This window comes from Danio rerio, chromosome 7, assembly GCF_049306965.1.
Source record: "Danio rerio strain Tuebingen ecotype United States chromosome 7, GRCz12tu, whole genome shotgun sequence".
NCBI lineage: Eukaryota > Metazoa > Chordata > Actinopteri > Cypriniformes > Danionidae > Danio > Danio rerio.
Window position 1 is genome coordinate 16,385,029 of NC_133182.1, and position 22,831 is coordinate 16,407,859.

Below are 22,831 nucleotides of genomic sequence, written 5' to 3' on the forward strand. Positions count from 1 at the left end.
AGATATTTGTGTCTGTCTGTCTTCCCTGCCTTTTTTTTTTTGCTGCTCCTCTATTTGGCATCCTTCTCTGTTCTTTTTTTTCATTTGAGTAGATTCTCTTTTATGTACAACTGCTTAACATACTTGTTTTCCTTAATGGAAGTGTGTGTGTGTGCGCGTTGTCCTTTCGTAAGGTCCTTTATATTTTTAGTCGGACAGGAGATGTAAGTGTTAATTAGAGAGCAGAAGGCTTTTTGTCGACTGACAACCCTTTTAGTAATGAAATAATAGTGTTGGGGGGAGTGTGGCTTATTGCACGTTTCTGACTTCAATTACAGCCAGGATGCTTTTTTTTTTTTCATTCTTTTTGAGTTATAGAAGAGAATTTCTTCCTCCCCCCTTCCTTCGTCCCCCAAAACTATCTTTGGGAAAATAAATAAAAGGATGTTCAGACAAGAGCAGAGTGATTCTCTTAAATAGACATCAAATGTGAGAATTTCTGAAGGCTGCTTCCATTTTCAGAGTGGCTGCAACAAAAGATCCTGCTGTAGTTTCCACTTTTTGGAAAAAAACTGCAGATGCTATATGGAAATGTTTCTGTGAAAACAGTTTTATGTTCATATTTCAGAAATGTGCCATCTCTGTCTATATTTGTGGAGCTCTGAACTTACTTTTATAATGGATATGCTAATTATAAGAATATTGTTGAAGTGATACAAGAATGTCAATAGTTTGTACAATTCAAAGTTTCAGGTATTATTTTAAAGAAATCAATATTTCAAATGAGTGTTTTTCCTTTGAACTTGTACCTTTTAAATATAAAGGCATCTTGTTTTTAAAAAATATAAAGCAGCAAAACCATAAAAAGAACTTTATATTAATTAATACATTTTATTTATTGATTTATTTTTGCATTATTCCTTTGCTTGACAGGAAAGTGGAGTGACAGGAAGTGAAGGGGGAAAGAGAAGGGGATAAACTTTGGAAAGGTCTATGAGCTGGGATTCTAACTCGGGATACATGAAGCGCTGTTGTAATATGTTGACACATGAACAAAAATTTGTTTAAAAAAATGTATAAAATAAAAATGTTGCAGCAAATCAAACTTTATTTGGCAACAAATCAGTATATTAGATGGGTTTTAAAAATCATTATAAAATGAGTTTAAATGCAATTAGAAAGCAGTCATTTTATATGTAAATATTATTTCTCAATATTGTTGTTCCTGGTTCAATTTTTGACTAAATAATTTAGCTTTTTCATTCTGCAATAAAAAATAAATAAATAAAAAAAAAAACATACATTTTAAAATATAAAAATGTCAGTTTCTTAAATTTGTAAATATGTTACCCTGGACCACAAAGTCTTAAGTGTGCATTTTTTTTTTTTTTTTATTAAGAGTTATACATCACCTGAAAGCATAAATAAGTTTCCATTGATGCTTACTGAGATCAAATATTTAAAAAATTAGAGGTTCAAAAAAGCATCAGAATATTGAGAAAATGGCCTTAAAAGTTGTCTATCAAATACTTAGCAAAGACCATAATTCAAAATTGAGTTTTTATGTTTACTCTAGGAAATTTATAAAAAGCTTCATGAAACATTATCTTTACTTAATATTCGAATGGTTTTTGGCACAAAATAAAAATGTATTATTAGGTTTTACAACAGAAGACATAAGACCTTAATATTAGGTTAGCTTTAGGTCATCAGCATCTAAGAACAATGATGTTTTGAGGTCCAATAATGATGTGAAATGCTGTTAATATATGGTTGATTTTAGGTCGTGTTGGAAAGTGACCAAAATCCAATGTCGAGCCAACATCTTAAACTAAGGTCATATTGATGTCAAATACTGACATTTATTCGTCAAGCATGGCAATCAAAATCCAACGTCTGATAGACATCATATTGTTTACAGTATGTCCACACAATGTCAAGTTGTAACATCATTAGACGTTGATATTTGGTTGTTTTAAGGTGGTGTTGCAAAGTTACCAAAATGCAATGTCTCTCAGACATTGGACATTGACGTCGGCCTGACGTTGGGTTCTGACATCATCCAAAATGCCAAGTCAGACTGCATCAGTTCAACAAAAAAAATACAATAAATAATCCTATATGTTAGTTTCATAATCTAAAATTCATCGGTATTCTCACTCAGTTCTACTGTAAATTACTTCTTAGTTACTGAATTAGAACTGTAACAATAATCAATATATCGACTTATTGCACAACACACAACATGAGCGCAATCATTTGTGGTGATGCAATATATATCGCCCATACATAAAAACCAATTTTAGCTACATTTTAGCTGATTGCGCAACATCTCGATCTCTATTGCAGGTGTCAGTGTCAGTATGGCTAAAAAAAACAATTTAGTATTCACTATAAATTACTATAGTATATGTGGGTGTCTGACAACCGAAAATAGCAGTAGCAGATATCACAGCCTCTTTCTTTTTACCTTGCATTTTTTTTGTTAACATTTATTATTATTTATTTAGGATATTTATTTTCACATTTTGATTCCAATACCTAAATAATTAATTGTTAAATTGACTATAAATTACATAAATATTCCTAAGAATAAAGTATGATGTGTTCTTTGGAAGTGTACTTGCATTGTGATGATATTATATTGTGATTCTGGCATTATATAATGATGAGTGCCATAAAAGGGTCTTAAAATGATGATAATAATTATATCGTTTATCGCAATTTATTTTGGTTCAACATATCATCTAACAAAAAATAGATATCGTGACAGGCCTACACTGAAGGTCTGTTTTGTTCTCTGCAGTCACTTGTTAAGATTTTAACTGCAATCACAGTCTGATTTTAGCAGAACTAGCATTAGTCTGCACTTAATTCTGCCGATATTCATGCTCAAAATAATATGCTTCTCTTTCTCTTTCTCCATCTGTCTCTCAGGGTGGACCCCATCTCATACGACACTCCCAAGCCGGGTGGCCACACACGTTTCGTGTGCGTGTCGGACACACACTCGCGGACAGATGGCATCCAGATGCCTTATGGGGACGTTCTGCTGCACACGGGGGACTTCACCGAGCTCGGCCTGCCCTCCGAGGTCAAGAAGTTTAACGACTGGTTAGGTAAAGAGCTGCGATTAACCACCATTTAACCCCCTGGCATCACGGCTGACCCTCGCACACGCTGCGTTTAGCGACGTGTGAAGTGCTGCTGACAGGTTTTAGTGACTGAGGCTAATGGTCAGAAGAGTTTCTGCTTTCAGCGTCCGTCAGCTAACAGAAGGTGTTCAGTGGAGTGTGTGAGTGTGTATGTGTGCTTCATATTGCTGCTTTTATAGTGAGGCATTCTGGGTGGCATAAGTCATTTTTGATGTCTTTGTTTTGGGCTTGTCATAGTAAAATTTCTTGGATTATTAAACTCATCCTTTTAGAATGAAGTAGTTCTCTTTTAATTTCTCAAAAGTGCTTTTATTAAGAATATTAGATATGAAACATGCTGTGCAAATAGCGTTCTATAAAATATATATTAATAATAATAAAATAAGATACAAGTAAAGGATTAGTAAAATTGCTAAATAAGAAAAATACTCCTAATTTATGCCACAAAATCAAGTTTTAAAAGTTTTTCAATGTGAGAATAAAGTTATTTTAAAGTCAAATCAGTAGTTTGTGTATAAGGGTAGTGTGTCTTTAAAAAATTTGTAGTAGCTCTGCTTATAGCTCCCCTCGAGTGATTCAACAAGAAAAGGCAATACACAAGAACTGATAATTATACAAAGGAACTATTAGTGCTTAGAGAATTAAGTGCTGGAGTAATGGTGTGTTTTTGTGTGTATTTTTTTTTAAGAGAGAAAATAGTGTTTCTACCGGTGGTTTGTCAAGCCCACTCACCTGTGTGAGGGACAGAGAAAAACTATTATTTTTCACCAGAAATACATGAAATTAGGGCTGCAACTAACGATTATTTTAATAATCAATTAATCTGTTGATTATTATTATCATTATTATTATTATTATTATAACAGGACTAAAATCTTTAGATAGTGCACAAACATTTTGTCCTTGAACATCCCTGAGCTGTTATAATAATAAAAATAATCAATAAAAAAATAAACTAACTTAGCAGTTTTGTCCTGTTTTCAATCCAAATGTCTATAAAAAAATCTTAAATCAAGACACGTACAGTACTAGACAGATGAAATAGCACAAGAAATTATGTCTTGTTTTCTGGAAAAGAAAAACACGTCAAAATTAAGTGATTGTTTGCCTAAAACAAGCAAAATTATTTGTCAATGGGGTAAAAAAAAATCTTAATGAGATATAATCTCAAACAGAAGTTTTAAGCATCACTTACTTTTCTCATGCCACTATTTCTTGCCTATATACTATATACTTGTCTATATATTAATTAAATTTATTTAAGACTTTTTTTGACACTAAAGTGTCAGGAGAGGTGCTTCATTTGTGCAATCTATTTTCATCTGATGTAGACATGGTGTAAAAATTATTTAGTATTTTCTACAAGACATTCTAATTACAGATTCACAGGAGAGCAATGGTACTTCATTAGCAGCTAATTATGCTTATTTATGTAGGGTTAAATTCAACATGATTTGAAGAAAATGCGTAGAATACAAATGAAGACATGTTCTAAAAAATCATTTTCTTTTTGTTACAAACCCCTGATGTTAGTCTAGGGGGAAAATGGCTTTGACATTTAGTGTACAAGTCAGAATTATTAGCCCCCCTGTTTATTTTTTCCCTCAACTTCTGTTTAAAGGAGAGAAAAAAAATTTCAACACATTTCTAAACATAATAGTTTTAATAACTCATTTCTAATAACTAATTTATTTTATCTTTGCCATGATGACAGTAAATAATATCTGACTAGACATTTTTCAAGACTATTCTATGCAGCTTAAAGGGACATTTAAAGGCTTAACTAGGTTATTTAGGTTTACTAGGCAGGTTAGCGTAATTAGGCAAGTTATAGTATATCAATGGTTTGTTCTGTAGACTATCGGAAAATATATAGCTTAATGAGGCTAATAATTTTTACCTTAAAAATGGCTTTTAAAAAAATAAAACAAATAAGACTATCTCCAGAAGAAAAAATATTATCAGACATACTGTGAAAATTTCCTTGCTCTGTTAAACATCATTTAGGAAATATTTAAAAAAAGAAAATAAATTTAAAGGTGGGCTCTGACTTCAACTGTACATAGTGAATGAAGTGCAAAGACAACCAAAACAGATATACCATGCTTTTATTTACAATTCCCAAAGTGAACAAAAACAATGAATTAATAAAAAATAAGATAAAGAAGTTAAGGCAAAAATACACTATTTACAATATGTACAATATTGACGGAGGGACGGGGGGAACAAGAACAAGAAAGCTGGCAGAAGCGATGTGGGGGACGCTAAAGAAAAGAAAATGACAAGACCCAAACAATATCTAACTTCCCAGCTAAATATAACTAACTAAATGAAAACAAAATGAATAAACACACAATGAGGTCTTGTGCGTATCCTAATCTTATTCTGTCTATCCAAAAGTACAAGGGGTGGCGCTCGCCCCTAATCTAATGTACTAAATAGTAGTAGAGTAGTCCTAATGTACTAAACAAGAGTAGTCCTTTGTGTTGCAAAATGCATGTCACGTGACCTTCTTACCTGTCCGAATCGTGCAAGCCTCGTAAACCATGTGACAAATGACTGAAAATAAAAAATGTTAGATTTATGATAAATGTTTTAGGTTTTTACATAAGTTGCAATTACAGGCAGTTGTGTGCTACATTATAAAAATAAATTTCAATTGCTCTTGCTATTTTCAAAAAAAAAAAAAAAAAGTATTGTGTTTTTGAGGGAAAGCCTCAGATGATGCCACATGTGGCTGTCACGGATGTTCTGTCACACACTGAGTGATAGATTTGAGATTAAAACATCAATCCTGACTTTCATAATTCTGGTGAATATATCTTTTTGGAGACCCATGGTGCATGACGCTATCTTATTAGTTTGAGCTGTAGCACAGTGTGAATTAAACACACACAAAATCTGATATCAAATGGTAGCATGCTTGGAGTTTGTCATTTGCATATGGAGCCTTTTGCTCTCCTTTTAAAACGGATATTTTTTTATTCAAGAAATTCCTCTTTAAGTGGCTTTTTTTGTTTTGTTGATGATGATTTTGGCGAGTCATAAAGTTCCTGGTATGTGAACTGCAGGGTGTTTTAGTTTATATATAGCTTTTGATGGAAACTACTTTTAAGTGGTGTTTGGTTTACTGATGAGGACTGAAAGAGCTTTGGAGACCCAAATAAAAACTCATTTAAAGCTTTACCACTCATTAGGAAATACTGTGGTGTTTGTTTATGACCGTATCTGATGGCAAAAACATTACTTTGATTTAAATCCCAGGTATTGAATAATTGACATATTTGTGTACAATTGCAAGAATCACAATTTTTTTGCTTTATATAATTATTATTTCTATTGGAATGACCAAAGAACGTTTTGCATTCATATTTATGTTACCTGGGTGCTGAATATATTGCAATTTGACCATAAGAAACTTATCAGTTTCGTGATCTATTGCAATATTGGTTTTAATCACAATTTACACACACACACACACACACTCACACACACACACACACACACTCACACACACACACACACACACAGATGTTTTACAGTGTGAATCTGAAACGTATTTTCAAAGGAAAACAATTAGATCTTTATCATAGGCCTGTAACATGTCTCAAACCGACAAAAGATTAAAAAATAACTAGTAAAGGTGAAACAAATTATCTCTAGAACAGACCTATGGCGGGCGAGGCAGTGGCGTAGTAGGTAGTGCTGAGGCTTTACAGCAAGAAGGTCGCTAGTTCGAACCTCGGCTCAGTTGGCATTTCTGTGTGGAGTTTGCATGTTCTCCCTGCCTTCGCGTGGGTTTCTTCCGCGTGCTCCGGTTTCCCCCACAGTCCAAAGACATGCGGGACAGGTGAATTGGGCAGGCTAAATTTTCCGTAGTGTATGAGTGTGTGTAAATGTGTGTGTGGATGTTTCCTAGAGATGGGTTGTGGCTGGAAGGGCATCCGCTGCGTAAAAACTTGCTGGATAAGTTGGCGGTTCATTCCGCTGTGGCGACCCCGGATTAATAAAGGGACTAAGCCGACAAGAAAATGAATGAACAGACTTATGGCAAAAATAAATATATGTATGTAGGTATGCATGAGTGTGTGTGTTCTAGTAAAAAAAAAAAAGTCTAGAACAGACAGAGCCTATGGCAAAGCAAATAAATAGGCTACTATCTGTGTGTGTGTGTGCTGTCAAACTCAAGTAAGGCTCTGATGTTCTGCTTGACCACATATTCTGCTCTAAAATATATTCTTTTTAAATGTCCTTGTAAAAACTAAATCTATTTTCCCCTTTAAAAACAATGTTTTATTTTTTGAAAGATTTAAAATAGTTTGTAACAGTAAACATGTCAGGCTTAATAATTATAATAAAGATTAATTGACTTCTGCTGTCTTCATTTGTTTTAAAAACACAGATTTCTTTACAATTGAAAATGGCATCTCTGGATATTCTTTCTGCTGGAGGTACTGTTGTCCTAAAAACAAAACAAACAAGTAAATAAAAAATCTTACACATACCTTAGGAATGGTATCACAGAATTTTTGCAAAACTAAACCGGTTTGGTCCAAGTTTGAGTTTGCAGTTTAGGAAGTTTCTGCATTATTTTGATTGTGTATGTTGTAAATCCTTCACCTCTGAAGCATTCTGATCCTGTGCTTTGTTTGAGGTGTAGATTAAACCCATGTGATTAAATCAAGTGGTTGCCGACTCTGATATCCAGATCTCTGTTGGCGCCAGAGTGTCCTGGGCTGAGGGTTTGGGATGCTGGCATTTGACGTGGTCATAAAGAGATCACAATGACCTGTGGAGTCATTCACATCGCTGACCTTCAGACCAGAGAGCATTCGCATACAGTATTATCATATCTGTGTGTGCGTATCCATGTAGCCTCTGGATTTGAGTCTCGTGTCAATTTTGTTACACGTTCTTGTAGGGCTGTCCAATTAATCGAAAATTCAGTTTCGATTTTGATTTTGGCTTCTAACAATTATGAAAAAACTTTAATAGGTATTATACCACCCCCTTTCCAATTGTTTACATTTGTTGCTCTGCAAAGCTCAGTTTCAAGTGAACATTATTAAAAGCATGTACTGTAATGTAACGTTTGCAGCACGGGATGTGCGTCATTCATTGATGTACATTCGAATCATTCATGTTTTTATGAGCGTGAATGAGATTGCATGCTGTTGTGTGTGTGTGTGTGTGTGTGTGCTCAGCCTAAGAGAGTAGCAGAGCACACACATCTTAAGTCATCTTAATGTGAGCGCTTTAATGGTCAAATACATGCAAATTTGTGTCAAAATGTGGTGTTTAGTGATTAAACCTCATTTATGTAACAAACAAATGAGTTGAGAATTAAAAGACATGCGAAAGTGAAACCATAAATTAGAACTGTACTGCTCTTAAAGTGACAGTGCAATATTCCTGCTTTCGACTGTTTTTATTATTAATCAAACAATAAAAGGACAAATTCACTCACTGCTCTTGACTGAAGGACTTTTGTAGCTATAATTAAAGGTTTTTTTTTCTTACAGTGAAGATGCTTAAAGCACAGTTTGTTTCATATTTTTATTTTATTGTATTATATTTTCCTTTCCTTATTTAAAGGCAGGAAAATAACAGTGCGCATATATATATATATATATATATATATATATATATATATATATATATATATATATATATATATATATATATATATATATATATATTAGTTGAAGTCAGAATTATTAGTCCTCCTGAATTATTAGCGACCCCCTCCCCAATTTCTCTTTAAGTTTTTTTTTTTTTTTTTTTTTCCTGAATCCTAAAATTCCTGAATCTGTTAAACATCATTTGGGAAATGTTTACAAGAAAAAAATTCACAGGAGGGGGAATCATTTTGACTTCAACTGTAATTTTGAGCAAAATAATCGTGATTATGATTATGATTATCGAGCAGCCCTACATTCTTGGGTGTTTCCTAATGGCCCCTTTCCACTGAGTGGTATGTAATGGTACAGTTTGGTGTGCTTTTACGGCCGTTTCCACTGTCAAAAGGCATACCAAACCAAACCGTACCGTACCAATTATTCAGCACCCTTTTGAAAGGCTACCAAACACTAGAAAGGGTACCAAAAGGTGGAGCTACATGCACAGCTGAATGCTGATTGGTTACAGAGATACGTCACAAGCTGCTGGAGCTAGCCAGACTGAAAACAAAGGAACCGCCATGTTTTAAATACACAGCCGAGACATTACACTGTAAAACTATATGCATATAATAACAAGCCATGGATGACCTGGGCTCAAACAAACCTTTTCGTTGTCTTGATGTACAGACACAAAGCTAAGAAGAACAAAATCTGCCGTGTCCGGTTGTTATTTAACGAGGCCGTCTAAAAGTGCGAACGCTTCTATATTGGATATAAAACGAACTTCTTGAGCTGATGATAATAACGTGTGTATTAAAGTGTCTTCGATATCTGATCTTTTCAGAAAAGAATAGGACAATTGAGAGAGTGAATCGGGGAAAAAGAAAGGAAAAGCCCAACAAAACATGGGAGCAAATTGTTTTAGCAACCTGAATCATGAGCAAACTGCCACGTTTATCATCACCTTTTGGACTATTATGAACTCGGAATGACTGAATTACTCTCTAACAAAGGGTTACATGTGCTTGTGAAGATTACAGACACAGATGAGAGGTTTGCTCTGATTGTGGACTATTTGTGTTGTTTTTGAACCTAAATAAGGCCTAAATGTATGCTGTGTGTAGTTGTTTCTTTAATTGGTAACATATCGGAGACTTTAAGGGGCTGTATGTGTTCATATATGCTACATTTATTTATTTATTGTATATAATTGCAGCCGTTACAGTAGGCTATTTCACACTATCATTGATCTGCAGATATATTCAAATCATGTTCATAGAGAAGTTAGTAATAAACATTTATTCACAAGTATTTGTGGATAAAGCATCTGTTTTTCGAGAAGGGCTTCTCATGTGATTTGTGAACGACCCGTACGGCTTTACTGTAGACATTAATTCGACTGAAATCGCACTGTACACCACACCCACCAAAAGGGTTCCCTTTTTAGTGGAAACGCAAGACTGATAAAGTTGACCCGTGCCGACTCATACCGTACTGTACCAGTGAGTGGAAGCGGGCCATAATATTGATTTTGGCTGGAAGGACATCCGCTGCGTAAAACATGCTGGAATAGTTGCGGTTCATTCCGCTGTGACCCCCTCTGAAATAGTAAAAAATGAATGAATGAGTGAATATTGACTACTCTTGGCAATTTGCTCTTTTCATTCTGCTCTTGTATTTGTACTTTCCTTATATTTGACGTCACAGGCTCTTAGTTTGTCCTTCGCGTCGTCATTCCCTCCCTGAATGCTCACGTGTCACACACGGTTGAATAAGTGCTTGAGAAGGAATGAAACGGAGAGAGCTGTCAGCAGTCTTTCCATCCCTCCATCTATCAACAGACTTCATGCCACCCTTTTTTTTTTTTTTTTTACATGTTTCCCAGCTCATGACACAGACAGCTTCTTGAAGTGGCTGGTGGTCAGACAACGCTTATCCTTTCTTATTATTCACATCCTAAAGGAATCCCAGACGATGAAATTATTTTTCACATCACCGCTTTTTGTTGTAAACACGCAGCTGGGTGTTGATGGATAATCTCATGACGGCTGAAAGCTGTCTTGTCCAAAAAAAAAGAAAAAGCATGTCAGAGAGAAAAGTTCAGGCAGTTTAAAACAAATCGCTCTCTCGAACATGATGTGGTGATGGAGTAGTTTATATAAGCCTTTTGACAAACTCAAAGAACATTGTTCAGATGAGCCTGTTAGTGGATCTTCGGGAAAAGGGAACTTTGTGTTTTGATTGTCCGAGCCAAAGCATTCCGGTTATATTTTCTGGAGAGTTCCGCAATATAAATGCTTGCATTTCTTTCCAAGGTCGCATCTTTGTTCTTTAGCAGTGGGGGCTAAATGATACAGAAGGACAGAAAAAAACATAAAAGGCCTTTATAAGTCAAACTTGCAAGAGGAAATTTATTTGAGCCTTTTTAAATACTGCTGCTTTTATCATTCCTCTTTTATTCCCCCCTTGTTTTTTTTTTTAAGTGTAGCTTACTTTTGTTTGTTTTTCTGGCACAGAGAGCCCAGCCGCTAATCGTTGCCATTGATCATGGTTTTTGTTGATAAGTGGGATCAATTCTCAGGAATCGTTCTGTGGGAATGAGCTTTCTCTGCTTAAGTTCTGTTCTGCTCGATATCTCGCCCGTGAGCTCTGACCTGTGCTCCTCCGCGTGGGATTCGTGGATGCAAACATGGATCTGTGCACCGTAAATAAGGAGCTTTTCTAGGTCTTGACTTCGTTTGTCTGGGTTCACTCTTTATTTCTTTGATCAATGCAGGACAGCCAATACACCCCATGTCCAATAGATCAGCTTTGTTCCTTTGTTTTGCAATGTTGTGAGGGCGGAAAAACACTCAAAAATATATATATTTTTGCTGCTTGTTTAAACCACTTATTTTAAATTAACTGAAACAACACAACTCTTTAGGTTTTTTGAGGGGGACAGCTTAATGGTTTTTACAATTATAACAAGTTGATTGAACATGAAACAATTGAGTTAACTTAATCGATTTGCTTTGGGATGACATGAAGGGATTGTGTGGAACCCAGCATTTTTTGGATTACATGTTAGTCAGTGCCAAGATATGGGATTTATTAACTTAAAAGCAAAAATCTGTTATTATTCACACTAATATTCAGTTAGTTTGTTACTTAACGTCCCCTTATAGGGAAATGTTATTCGAAGCATACACACAAGAGACTTCTGACATTTCACATTTTGGCATATATATATATATAGATAGATAGATAGATAGATAGATAGATAGATAGATAGATAGATAGATAGATAGATAGATAGATAGATAGATAGATAGATAGATAGATAGATAGATAGATAGATAGATAGATAGATAGATAGATAGATAGATAGATAGATAGATAGATATGTCAACTGTTGATTTAAACTTGAGAATTGAATGATTTAGTTTCATAAATGAATCAATCAGACTTCATACTGTTTATTGGAAACATCTGACTTTTTTAAAGGTGCAGTATTTAAGTTTGACTTGTAATGGAACTAGGTAGTGCATGCCTGGTTCTAAACACATGCAAGCGGAGGTTGCCAGATTGATGACACCAACAGCAGTGTGTCAGATTATTGAGCATAAAGGCTGATTTATACTTGTTCTTACTAAAAGCAATGGCATGGGATTAGGGTTGGGTATCATTGGGTTTTTTTTTGATACCGGTGCTAAATCGATACTATAAAATGATACTTTAAAATGATACTGGTGCCAAAATGGTGCCTGAACCGATACTTTTAGCCACAAAATTATGGTGGATGACTCTCGAAAAATCTTTTATTTAACAAAATCTTTTGAAAAATAATTTTTACAGAACAATATAAGTAAAGTTTAAAGTAAACATCAATTCATATTTTATATATTTGAATTACATTAATATATTTCCTCCATTTGTTGGTTAGCATGAATTTAAGATTTGCATTATGAAATGACATTAGTTTACTATTAACCTTTTGGGGACGGGCATTGGCCACGTACTTTTGGGAGCACATTTTAACATGTATATCACAAAATACTTAAATTATTCAAAGTCATTTTTTTAATGCATCACTCTGCAGTCTTCATAAATAAGATAATTAAATAACTTAAACTCAAAATAATCTTCCTTGTTCATTTATTTGACAAGTAACTTTGTACTGGTGTAGGATAACACATTTCTAACATTCAAGTACATCAAGGCACATTGCTGCACCTGTAAACTTTAACAGATAAGCCTACAGTGGAATTCAATTTATTTTGCCCTCCCATTCATTAAAAATAATGTTTCTGAAATTTTTCACAGTGTTTCCTAAAAAGTAATTATTCTGGAGTCATAATAAGTTCTATTTCTAATTGTTCATTTTGTGAATATAAATTTAAATAAAAATAGAACATAATAATATAAAAATTTTATAATCAACTGAAAAAAAGAAACTCAAGTGAGTAAATGGCAGCATTTTCAGTTTTGGGTAAACTATCCCTTTAAGTGAGATAAAATAATCTGTTCTTGATGAAAAGAGTGGTTTTCTGATCATTCCACGATGCTTTTTGTCGGATCTTACCAGCTCCAGTCCACATTTAATTTCTGTTTGACCTGAAAGAGTGACCAGGATATTTAAAACATATCTTTTGTGTTGAATAAAAAGAAGAAAAGGAATCATTGTAGCTTGGGAAAAAAAGAGCATTCGTTTTGGGTGAACTTTCCCTCTAAATTATGATTGAATGTTTTGTGATTTGTGCTGTTGGGCTTTCTGGTGCCATGTGCCTTTCTTTCCCCCAATTCTATTCATCAAATCCCACATGTTTTTGTGTGCGGCGGTTCGAAAAACTTGACGAATGTGATTGCTCTGCTCTGTTTTCAACAAAATACACATGTTCCCTACCAGCCATCCTTCAGTTTCAGATGTTTACGGTGTGTAGTTTATTTTCACTAATTTGATTTACATTCATTACGTTCAGCGTTTGCCAAACTGTGCCCCGCGCCGGTCCTCTGATGTAAATCAAACTCAAACATAGAGGCTCACCCCAAATCCCTTTGACTTTAAGCGCTTTTCCCATACCTTCTTCCCATATGCTCCTCAGTAGCTTTCTTCAAAGTAATAAACTGAGTTTATATCCACAGTCCCCTTCGAAAAATACATTTTGATGGCAATAAAATGTTGTAAAAATCCCCGCGGGGACGCAGAAGATGCAGTCGGTGGGGAGGTAATTGCATTCTAGGCCTTTTTCCGCCGTGGAGAGCCTGGCATGATGCTCGTCCGCCGGGGCTTTGTGATTCGGTTTTGTACGAAGGGAAAGCTCCATGTAAATGGATCCGTGATGGCGTTTGGCTGACTGCGTCCCGCAGAGCTGAAAGATGGGCTCCTGTTATTAGATTAGACTGGGATTTATGATACATCCCAGTCTATATAGTGCAGAGCGCATGGAAGGGAGCGAGCGAGTAAATTAAACTGCTGGGAAAGTGTTTACTTTTAAATCGGTTTATCTTTTGATTTCTTCACACTTCGGTCAAATGATTTACTCTTTTCTGATTCCTTTATGGCTCTAAATTTAATTGGCTTTTATTGTTTCTCCCCCAAAAAAGACTTCCAGTTCAAATTATAAGAAAGCACTTATTAAAAAGACAACTTAGTAGTAACTTGGAAAAAAAATACTAGGCTCAAAATAATTTTACCTTCAGTTTTGTCTTAAAATCATGTTTTGTGTTAAAGGCATATTTCACCCAAAAATTACAATTTACTCAGCATTTATTCTCCTTCATAAACCTTTATGAGTATCATTCTTCTGTTGAACGCTAAATAAGGCATTTTGAAGAATGCTGGTTTCTGGCGATTTTTCACTGTAGGACAAAATAATACTGTGGAAGGCAATGGCTACAGGTGTCCAGCACTTTTTAAAGCATCTTCTTTGGAAAAAAGCTGGAACCATGCACTAAAAAACCCAAAAAGTTAAGGCAACTCAAACCGTTTGAGTAAACCGATTGCAACAAACCATTTCTGTTCCAAAACTAATCCTAATGAGTACTGTGAACCTAATCTATTTGAGTGAATGAAGCAATTTGAGCACAGCAAAACACAATAAATGAAGAGAACTCAAACTGTGTACTGTAAAACCCAAAAAGTTAAGGCAACTCAAACCGGTTGCTACAAACCATTTAAGGAAAAAAAAAAAATAAAAAAAATAAAAACTCCACTATATGAGTACTGTGAACTCAATTTAGGTTGAAGTAATGAGGTATTTAATTATCTATTATTTTCATTACCTTCAAAACTCATTTCAAATGATTAGAATGAACTTTCAGTAAATTTTACGTTAACTACACACATTTTATTTGATAAATTTGATAATTGTATTTATCAGCATTCCAACTGATAGCATCATGTTATCAACATGTTCATATATATATTTTATTTTATATATATTTTGAACTTTTATTGTTGTCCAGAGGGGCGAGGCAGTGGCGCAGTAGGTAGTGCTGTCGCCTCACAGCAAGAAGGTTGCTTGGTCACTGGTTCGAACCTTGGCTCAGTTGGGGTTTCTGTGTGGAGTTTGCATGTTCTTCCTGCCTTCGCGTGGGTTTTCTTCGGGTGCTCCGGTTTCCCCCACAGTCCAAAGACATGCGGTACAGGTGAATCGGGTAAGCTAAATTGTCCGTAGTGTATGAGTGTGTGTGTGAATGTTTGTGTGGATGTTTCCCAGAGATGGGTTGCGGCTGGAAGGGCATCCGGTGCGTAAAAACTTGCTGGATAAGTTGGCGGTGCATTCCGCTGTGGCTACCCTGGATTAATAAATGGACTAAGCCGCCAAGAAAATGAATGAATGAATGTTGTCCATGAGAGAAGTCTTAATTCAGATCACCAGACATGCGTTATTAAAATGGCCATTCTATACTTTATAGTACGGAACAAATAATGGACTGCAGTGAGCACTGACAAATATATATTGTTAGAGTTCTTCTAAGCCTTGTGCTTTTAATGAATGTTATATTCTGTCATCTAGAGATTCACACATTTCTCAAATCCGTTGCTCTGGAGAAATTTTATGTAGATGTTTGTTTTTTGGGTGAAAATATTAATCAAATTTTATTAAGATACAAAATAGTAATGATCAATATATTTTTTTCTTTACATAATTTATAATCATAATCCTGTATATAATCATAAAATAACATAATAACAAAGTGTTTTTTATAGACGTATAAAGCATATAAAGTGTGTTTTAATGTTTCAAATAACTATCAACATATGATGAAATAATAATAATAATGCTTCATTGTCATTAATAATAGATGTGTTTGTTTTTTAAGTGTTTAAAAGAATAAGCAATCATTAGATGACTAAAACAAATGTAAAACCTATAAAACAAAATCAATAAATTTGAATTTTGTGGCTGTTAATATGTCATCAAATTACTTTTATTCTATATAATTTGTTAAATAAAAGGTGCACTTCCTTTTCTGATATGTGATTAATTTTATGTTTTGGTCTCCAAAAACATCTTGTTTCATCTGTATTTTGGTAGGTGAATTATCAGGATGCATTTGGTTCCTGAACTTGCTTTACATTTGAAATGTTCCAGATGCATTATTCAGACGGTCTGTGTGTGTGTTTTTTTAGAGATTGGCATATACAGAAGGCGCACTTTTTGTTTGAGAAACTTCCCCTGTTGTGTCATCCTGCGAGTATCACAAAAAATGCATTGCTTTGAGCAAACAGAAAAAATACAGAAGGTTTTAATACATATTTGGTGCTGTTCTGGATTGCCATGTGTTTAAAGGGTAATGAAACCCCCCTCTTTCAGTTCAAGTGTACCTCAGAATTTTTTGGATTGTGTTTTTTTTTTTTTTTTTTTTTTAAGCTTGGTTTCAAGTTTGGTCCTGAAAATTCTCAGTTTCAAGAGCTATCTAGCCCTTTCCCTTATACCTACGCCTCTAAGCTAAAAAGAATTGGGACACCCCTACCTCTTCACGTGAATGCGCAAAACGAGTGGCAGGGCTAAAGGGGAGGATTGGGATTGGGTACTAATCGTAACATGAATCGATGTTATTGGTCAACTAAAACTAACTAAACAATAACGACAATAAACAAACTAAAACAAATTCCCCCAATAGAGAGAGATGTTTGTTTCCCCCTCAACCTGTGATAGCTGAAATGCATTGCCAAGCAAATAGGTGCCAGTTGCGCCTCCTGTGTTCGTACCTTTGTAGAAAACACAATGTTTAGAATGGATTTGGTTTCTTTAAGGAGTAACTCTTAAAGCAGGATCATATATAAAGCAGTTTTGTGTTCCTGTCGCCAGGTAGTAACTTTTTCTGGACACGAAACTGGGTCGCAACCTGGTAGTTGGGGTAATCTGGTGTAGTTAACCTAATAATGTAGATGTAGTTAACTTAAATTAATATAATTCATTCTGCATAAAAAAGCTGCTACAGTATTGTGAATGCAGTGTATAGCATTTCACATCTTTTTTGTTTATTTGTTTTAGCAGCGCCATAAAAAGTAAATAAAGTATTATAGACTCAAAAGAAATGCTTCAAAATACGTATTTACATTGAGCTGAAACAACACAATTCTTGAGTTTTTTTTGGGCACAACTTAATTGTTTTATGTTCAATCTACTTAAATTTGTAAAAACTAAATTAACTTTATTCCTTTGTTTTCCCAACACAAAATGATTGTGTGGAACCCAGAATTTTTCACAGTGTAAAAAGTATTTTATTTAATACATTTTTTTTGTATACTTAAGTTAATGATAATTAAATACTAAAATAGTGAAGGGTTTTTAAATATTTTTATAATGTTTTTTTTTTTTTAACTTAAGGTCAATAACCAGCCAAAGTTGTTCTGAAAACCCCTTTTGAAAATACATCTGAGACTAAAGCGTACAGTAGCCTGAATCGAGAGGTAAAGATATGTTTTGTTGTAATGGCCTGTTTCCAACTTATCCAGCATATGTTTTTATGCATGTTATTTATTTTTAACATGCAAACTCCACACAGAAATGCCAACTGACACAGCTGAGGCTCTAACCAGCGACCTTCTTGCTGTGAGGCGAAAGCACTACCTACTGCGCCACCGTGTCGCCCTATATTTTATTTATATTTTATTATATTTTCATTATACTTTTATTATATCTTCAGTATATTCTATTATTGTATTTTCTTTTTATTATATTTGTTAAATAAAAAGTGCTGATTGGTCAACCAGTGTAAATGTTCTGTTTTAACATGCTTGAATTAATGTCATCAAATTATTTATATCCTTTTAACTGTTATAATTAATGACAATTTAGAGGGGCTTTATGCAAATTATTAATTATTATTATTAATTATTATTAATTATATTGTGTTATATTATTTGTTCAATAAATAGTGCTGATTGGTCGACCAGTGTAAATGTTCTGTTTTAACATGCGTGAATCCGTGTTGTGTTGCAGGCAGCCTCCCGTACGAGTTTAAAGTGGTGATCGCAGGAAATCACGAGCTGACCTTCGATAAGGACTTCATGACGGAGCTGGTCAAGCAGGATTACTATCGCTTTCCCTCCGTGTCCAAGTTGAAACCCGAGGACTTTGACAATGTTCAGTCACTGCTGACGAACTGTGTTTACCTGCAGGACTCTGACGTCACCGTCAAGGGCTTTCGAATATACGGCACACCATGGTAAGTCATTCATACTCTATCATTTCATTTTGATACGATCATTTAATCAGAATTGCACATTATTTGTTGGCCTTTTCCGAATAATAAATAAAAAAGTTTTGTTCTTTTGTATGTCTAGCATTGCTTGGGAATGCATATATTTGATCAATTACCATTAATAGACTTTATATCTTTGCAATCATGAGTTTACAGTGACTAGATGACACATTTAGGATAGAGCTTTGTATTATGCACAGACATTTAAGTATTGTGCTTTAATGTTATTATTAAACTCTGGGTAATGGTTAAGAATACTTTCCCTTCTCTGATGCAGTTGATTTTGTTGCTGGTAAAAGATATATAAACTGTTTTTACAGATCTTTAGTTTAACTTTGCCCTCCGAAGTTAGGTCTTTATTTTAAATGGAACTTAATTTCGGTAAATTAAGTTAAATTCATAGTATTTGCACTGATGCTTGTCATTTTAACATTGCATACACTGGAAAATAGATCAATGTCTTATATATATTAAATATTTAGAGATCCTTAAATCAAAAAACATTGGTTATGGTCAAAACAAGATCAAATACTGTTTGAGAGTTTGTTTGTACAATTGAGTTGAGTTGATTTTTCTGAGCATGTTGGCAGATGTTTGTATATAAATGTGTGTATACACACACACACACACACACACACACACACACACACACACACACACACACATATATATATATATAGAAACATCAAACAATAACTTGACTTCTAGTTGATCATTTGGTATCAGAAGTGGCTTATATGAAAGGCAAAGTCCTCTAAATTACACTTATTTCACCAAATTAAAATATGATCATGCCTTGATTTTTAATTATTTAATTAGGACAGTAAGGTCTGACTTTGCTCAGACAAAAGTCTTTTAACACTTAACAGAAATAATGTACAGTATAGAATATAAAGTCATGGTGCAGTGGAAAAAGAATTAATATTGTGTATGACTCTCATGTGTTTGGAGGACTGCATCCATACATCTCTGCAATGACTCAAATCACGTATTAATAAAGTCATCTGGAATAGCAAAGAAAGCGTTCTGGCAGGACTCCCAGAATTCGTCAAGATTCTTTGGATTCTGAAATGCCTCCTTCATCATCTTACCCCAGGGATGCTCAATAATGTTCATATCTGGTGACTGGGCTGGCCAATCCTTGAGCACCTTCTTTGCTTGCAGGAACTTTGATGTGGAGGCTGAAGTATGAGGAGTGCTGACCTGCTGAACAATTAGCCCTCTCCTGTGGTTTGTAATGTAATGGGCAGCACAAATGTCTTCATAGCTTAGGCTGTTGATGTTGCCATCCACTCTGCAGATCTCTTGCATGCCCCCATACTGAATGTAACCCCAAACCATGACTTTTCCTTCACCAAACTTGACTGATTTCTGTGAGAGTCTTGGGTCCATGTGGGTTCCAATAGGTCTTCTGCAGAACTTTTCCAAATGATCAACTAGAAGTCAAGTTATTATTTGTTGCTCTTACAACTGGGTTCGAGAACAAGACTTTTGTCAGGTAGTGTATAACCAGAAATCGTTAACCTTAATTTTACATTAGCATTTATTTAAAATAATTAGCAAATGCTATAATCTTATACTATTGCCAAACTTTAACAGGTTATTTTCAACTTTACATAATACTTCTCCACACACATTTTAAAATCCAATTTATATTTTATGCAAAAATAGTCAAAATCATGTCTAGTTGCTTTTTTTCCAACCCTTTAAAAACATGACCTGTATTACTCTTAATACCAATTTTTTTTTTTCTGTTTTCTACTTGTGTTAATGTATATTTCTTGCCTGCCCAAGAGTAAAATTGAACAAAAATCCTATTTTTTTCCTTTGTTTTAGACACCTTAAAGTTGTAAATAAATACAGTCATGCTAAAATTTTCATTAAAATCATCAAAAATCTCTTATAAACACTAAACATTGGTTGCAATCTTTCACAATATAAAAAAAACATTGAAAAACTGTGTCAATCTGACCACAAAAAGCACAACTATCTTTTTCTTGCAGATTTAAAATGGAAATAAAAGCACCAACTCCAATAATGCCATGCAAGATCTTCCACTGCAAATCTTGTAAAACAGATCCACTATATGTTTAAAATTTAAGAGAGAAAGCAAGAGCAAGAGCTTTCCAGTGTTAGAAAGTCAGATCATTTTTAATGTATTAAAGGAAAACAAACAACAACAGAAGTGTCTTAATGCACACAGAAGCTATATTGAGACAGTACATATTGGATATTTAAAATGCACTTGAACATCAAAAGCTTGTGTGATGTCACTTCTGTGCGCCAGTAAACAAAGACGGCCTGAGAAAGCGCCTCGGTGTTATTCCCATACTGTGTTTGAGTTTCCTCGGATGCTCTGATCCGCTCTGAACCTGTGTGTTTTTCCAGCGCCGCTGTGGGAATGTCTCTCGCTCTATTGGGCTGCCCATTTAGCTGCACCTCTGCCCTACTTCCTGTTTTCTTAGCATCCATCCAAAAAGATAAAATGGCCCTGAACTATAATTATCCCCCACAACATCTTTAATGCTTCCTGGCATTTTCTATTTTTGCATCTTGCCCCTTTAGTCTTTGTTTTCCTCCCTCTTAAGAGCCATTGTGAGATTCACCTCTCGTGCTGTCTGCTGTTTGTCTATAATTAGCTGTGAAATGAAGTTAAAGAGGGGTGTTTCGGGGGGCATCCTGCAAAATGTAGCAGAGCAGACTGGAATTTTTAGTTCTTTAATATGATACCTTAATAAATATTGCTAGTTGTAATTTTTTCAAGTATTACCAAAAATTTATTAAAATTACATTATTTCTCCATGTCTTCATTTCTGTTTGCCTTGACCAGTGTTGAGTTTTTTTATTTATTATTTGTTTTTGTAGTTTTTTTTTATATATATACTGGTACTGTCAAGCCAGTTGTTCTGACTTTTCACTGGGTTTAATAAAACAAAAAATTGGAACTTTAATTTTTTTTTTTTTTGCATTATAATACAGGGTTTCTGCGGGGTCTTAAGAATCTAAATTTTAGGCCTTAAGTCTTATATTCGCTGTTCTTAGTCTTTTTTCGATGTCCATGTATTGCTACATCTAATGCTCATTTAAGTTCTTTTTTGTTGTTGCTGCTTGGTTTTCGTGGTGTTGTAGTTCTTTATTTCACTAGTCCATGTGTATTTTACGGTATTACAACTGAGACCAACATCCAGTAGCCAGTCAGCTTACTGTTAATGAACTCGAATGTGACGTCATTGATGTGTTTGCGGAGGTTTGCTTTGGGTGCACGCAACAGGATTTCGGCTGGCGGTGGGCACGGAATTTTTTGAGACTCGAGCAAACAGTTCACTTTTATGTGTGGGTACACTGTAAAAAAATCCGTTATTTTACGTTTTTATTTCTAGCAGCTGGGGTGCCAAAAAAAAGTAAAATAACGGTTGTTAAATTACAGACATTTACTGTAAAATAACAGACTTTAAATTATAGAAGTTTACAGATTATCCAAATTTAAGGAAATTTCTGTAGTTTACGGTCCATTATTTTACGGTAAATTTCTTTAATTTAACGGCCACTGTTTTACTTCTTTTTCACCTGCTGAAAAAAAAGAAGTGTGGGTTAATTGAGTATTCCACCCAAATTACCAACAAATTTTACCAACAATTTTTAATTAAATTCCCAATTTCGTATCAACTCATACAATCTTATTTGTACATATTAGTACACTGTAAAAAAAGAAGTAAAAATAAAAAAATTAATTTACATTTTTTTTTCCGGCAGCTAGAGTGCTGGAAAAAAATAAAAATAACCTATAAATTACAGACATTTACGGTAAAATAAAAGACGGTAAATAACAGAAATGTATCATAAATTTCTGTAATTTAATGTTCGTTATTTTACGGTAAATGTCTGTAATTTATTGGCCATTATTTTACCTTTCTTTCCAGCACCCTAGCTGCCGGAAAAAAAAGTAAAATAACAGATTTTTTTGTTTGTTTTTTTACAATGTACGATTTGCCTTTCCCCCATCGGGGTTAGGGGTAGCATTTGCCTCCTTTAAAAAAAATACAAATTTCAGATGTGTTTTAAAAAAAATTTATATTATTATTATTTTTATTATTATTATTAACAGGTAATTCATAATTTATTAATGATAAATTAAGTAATAATAAATTAATTTTAGGAATTGTTTTTATTTAAAGTTTTATTTCAGTGACTCCAAATGTCTTTTTTTAGTAGCCACAGGATTTTGTTTACTAATGATTAAATTTACCAAAGCAATTTGTATAGCTCAAGCAGTTTTCGGAGACTTTTTTTGTTCTGCAGCGCTCTGTCTTAGACCCACTTTCGTTTGATTATTTCATACAAATGAAATCATATATTTGTACGGATTAGCCGATTTTC

General features: G+C 34.2%; 1 protein-coding gene across 2 annotated transcripts in view; it reads left to right on the plus strand.

Annotated features, from left to right (window-relative positions):
- Positions 1–22,831, plus strand: part of mpped2a (metallophosphoesterase domain containing 2a) — a 112,448-nt gene that overhangs the window by 37,688 nt on the left and 51,929 nt on the right. The window contains exons 3-5 of one of the 2 annotated variants that reach the window (XR_012382419.1): positions 2,917–3,098; positions 18,193–19,013; positions 19,895–22,156. Coding sequence is in view for 1 of the 2 variants with exons in the window: in NM_001017735.2 (NP_001017735.2) it covers positions 2,917–3,098; positions 18,193–18,418 (408 nt within the window). In the remaining variant the exon portion in view is untranslated. Of the gene's footprint in view, positions 1–2,916; positions 3,099–18,192; positions 19,014–19,894; positions 22,157–22,831 lie in introns of those variants that run through there. The other variant, NM_001017735.2, reaches the window with a different exon arrangement.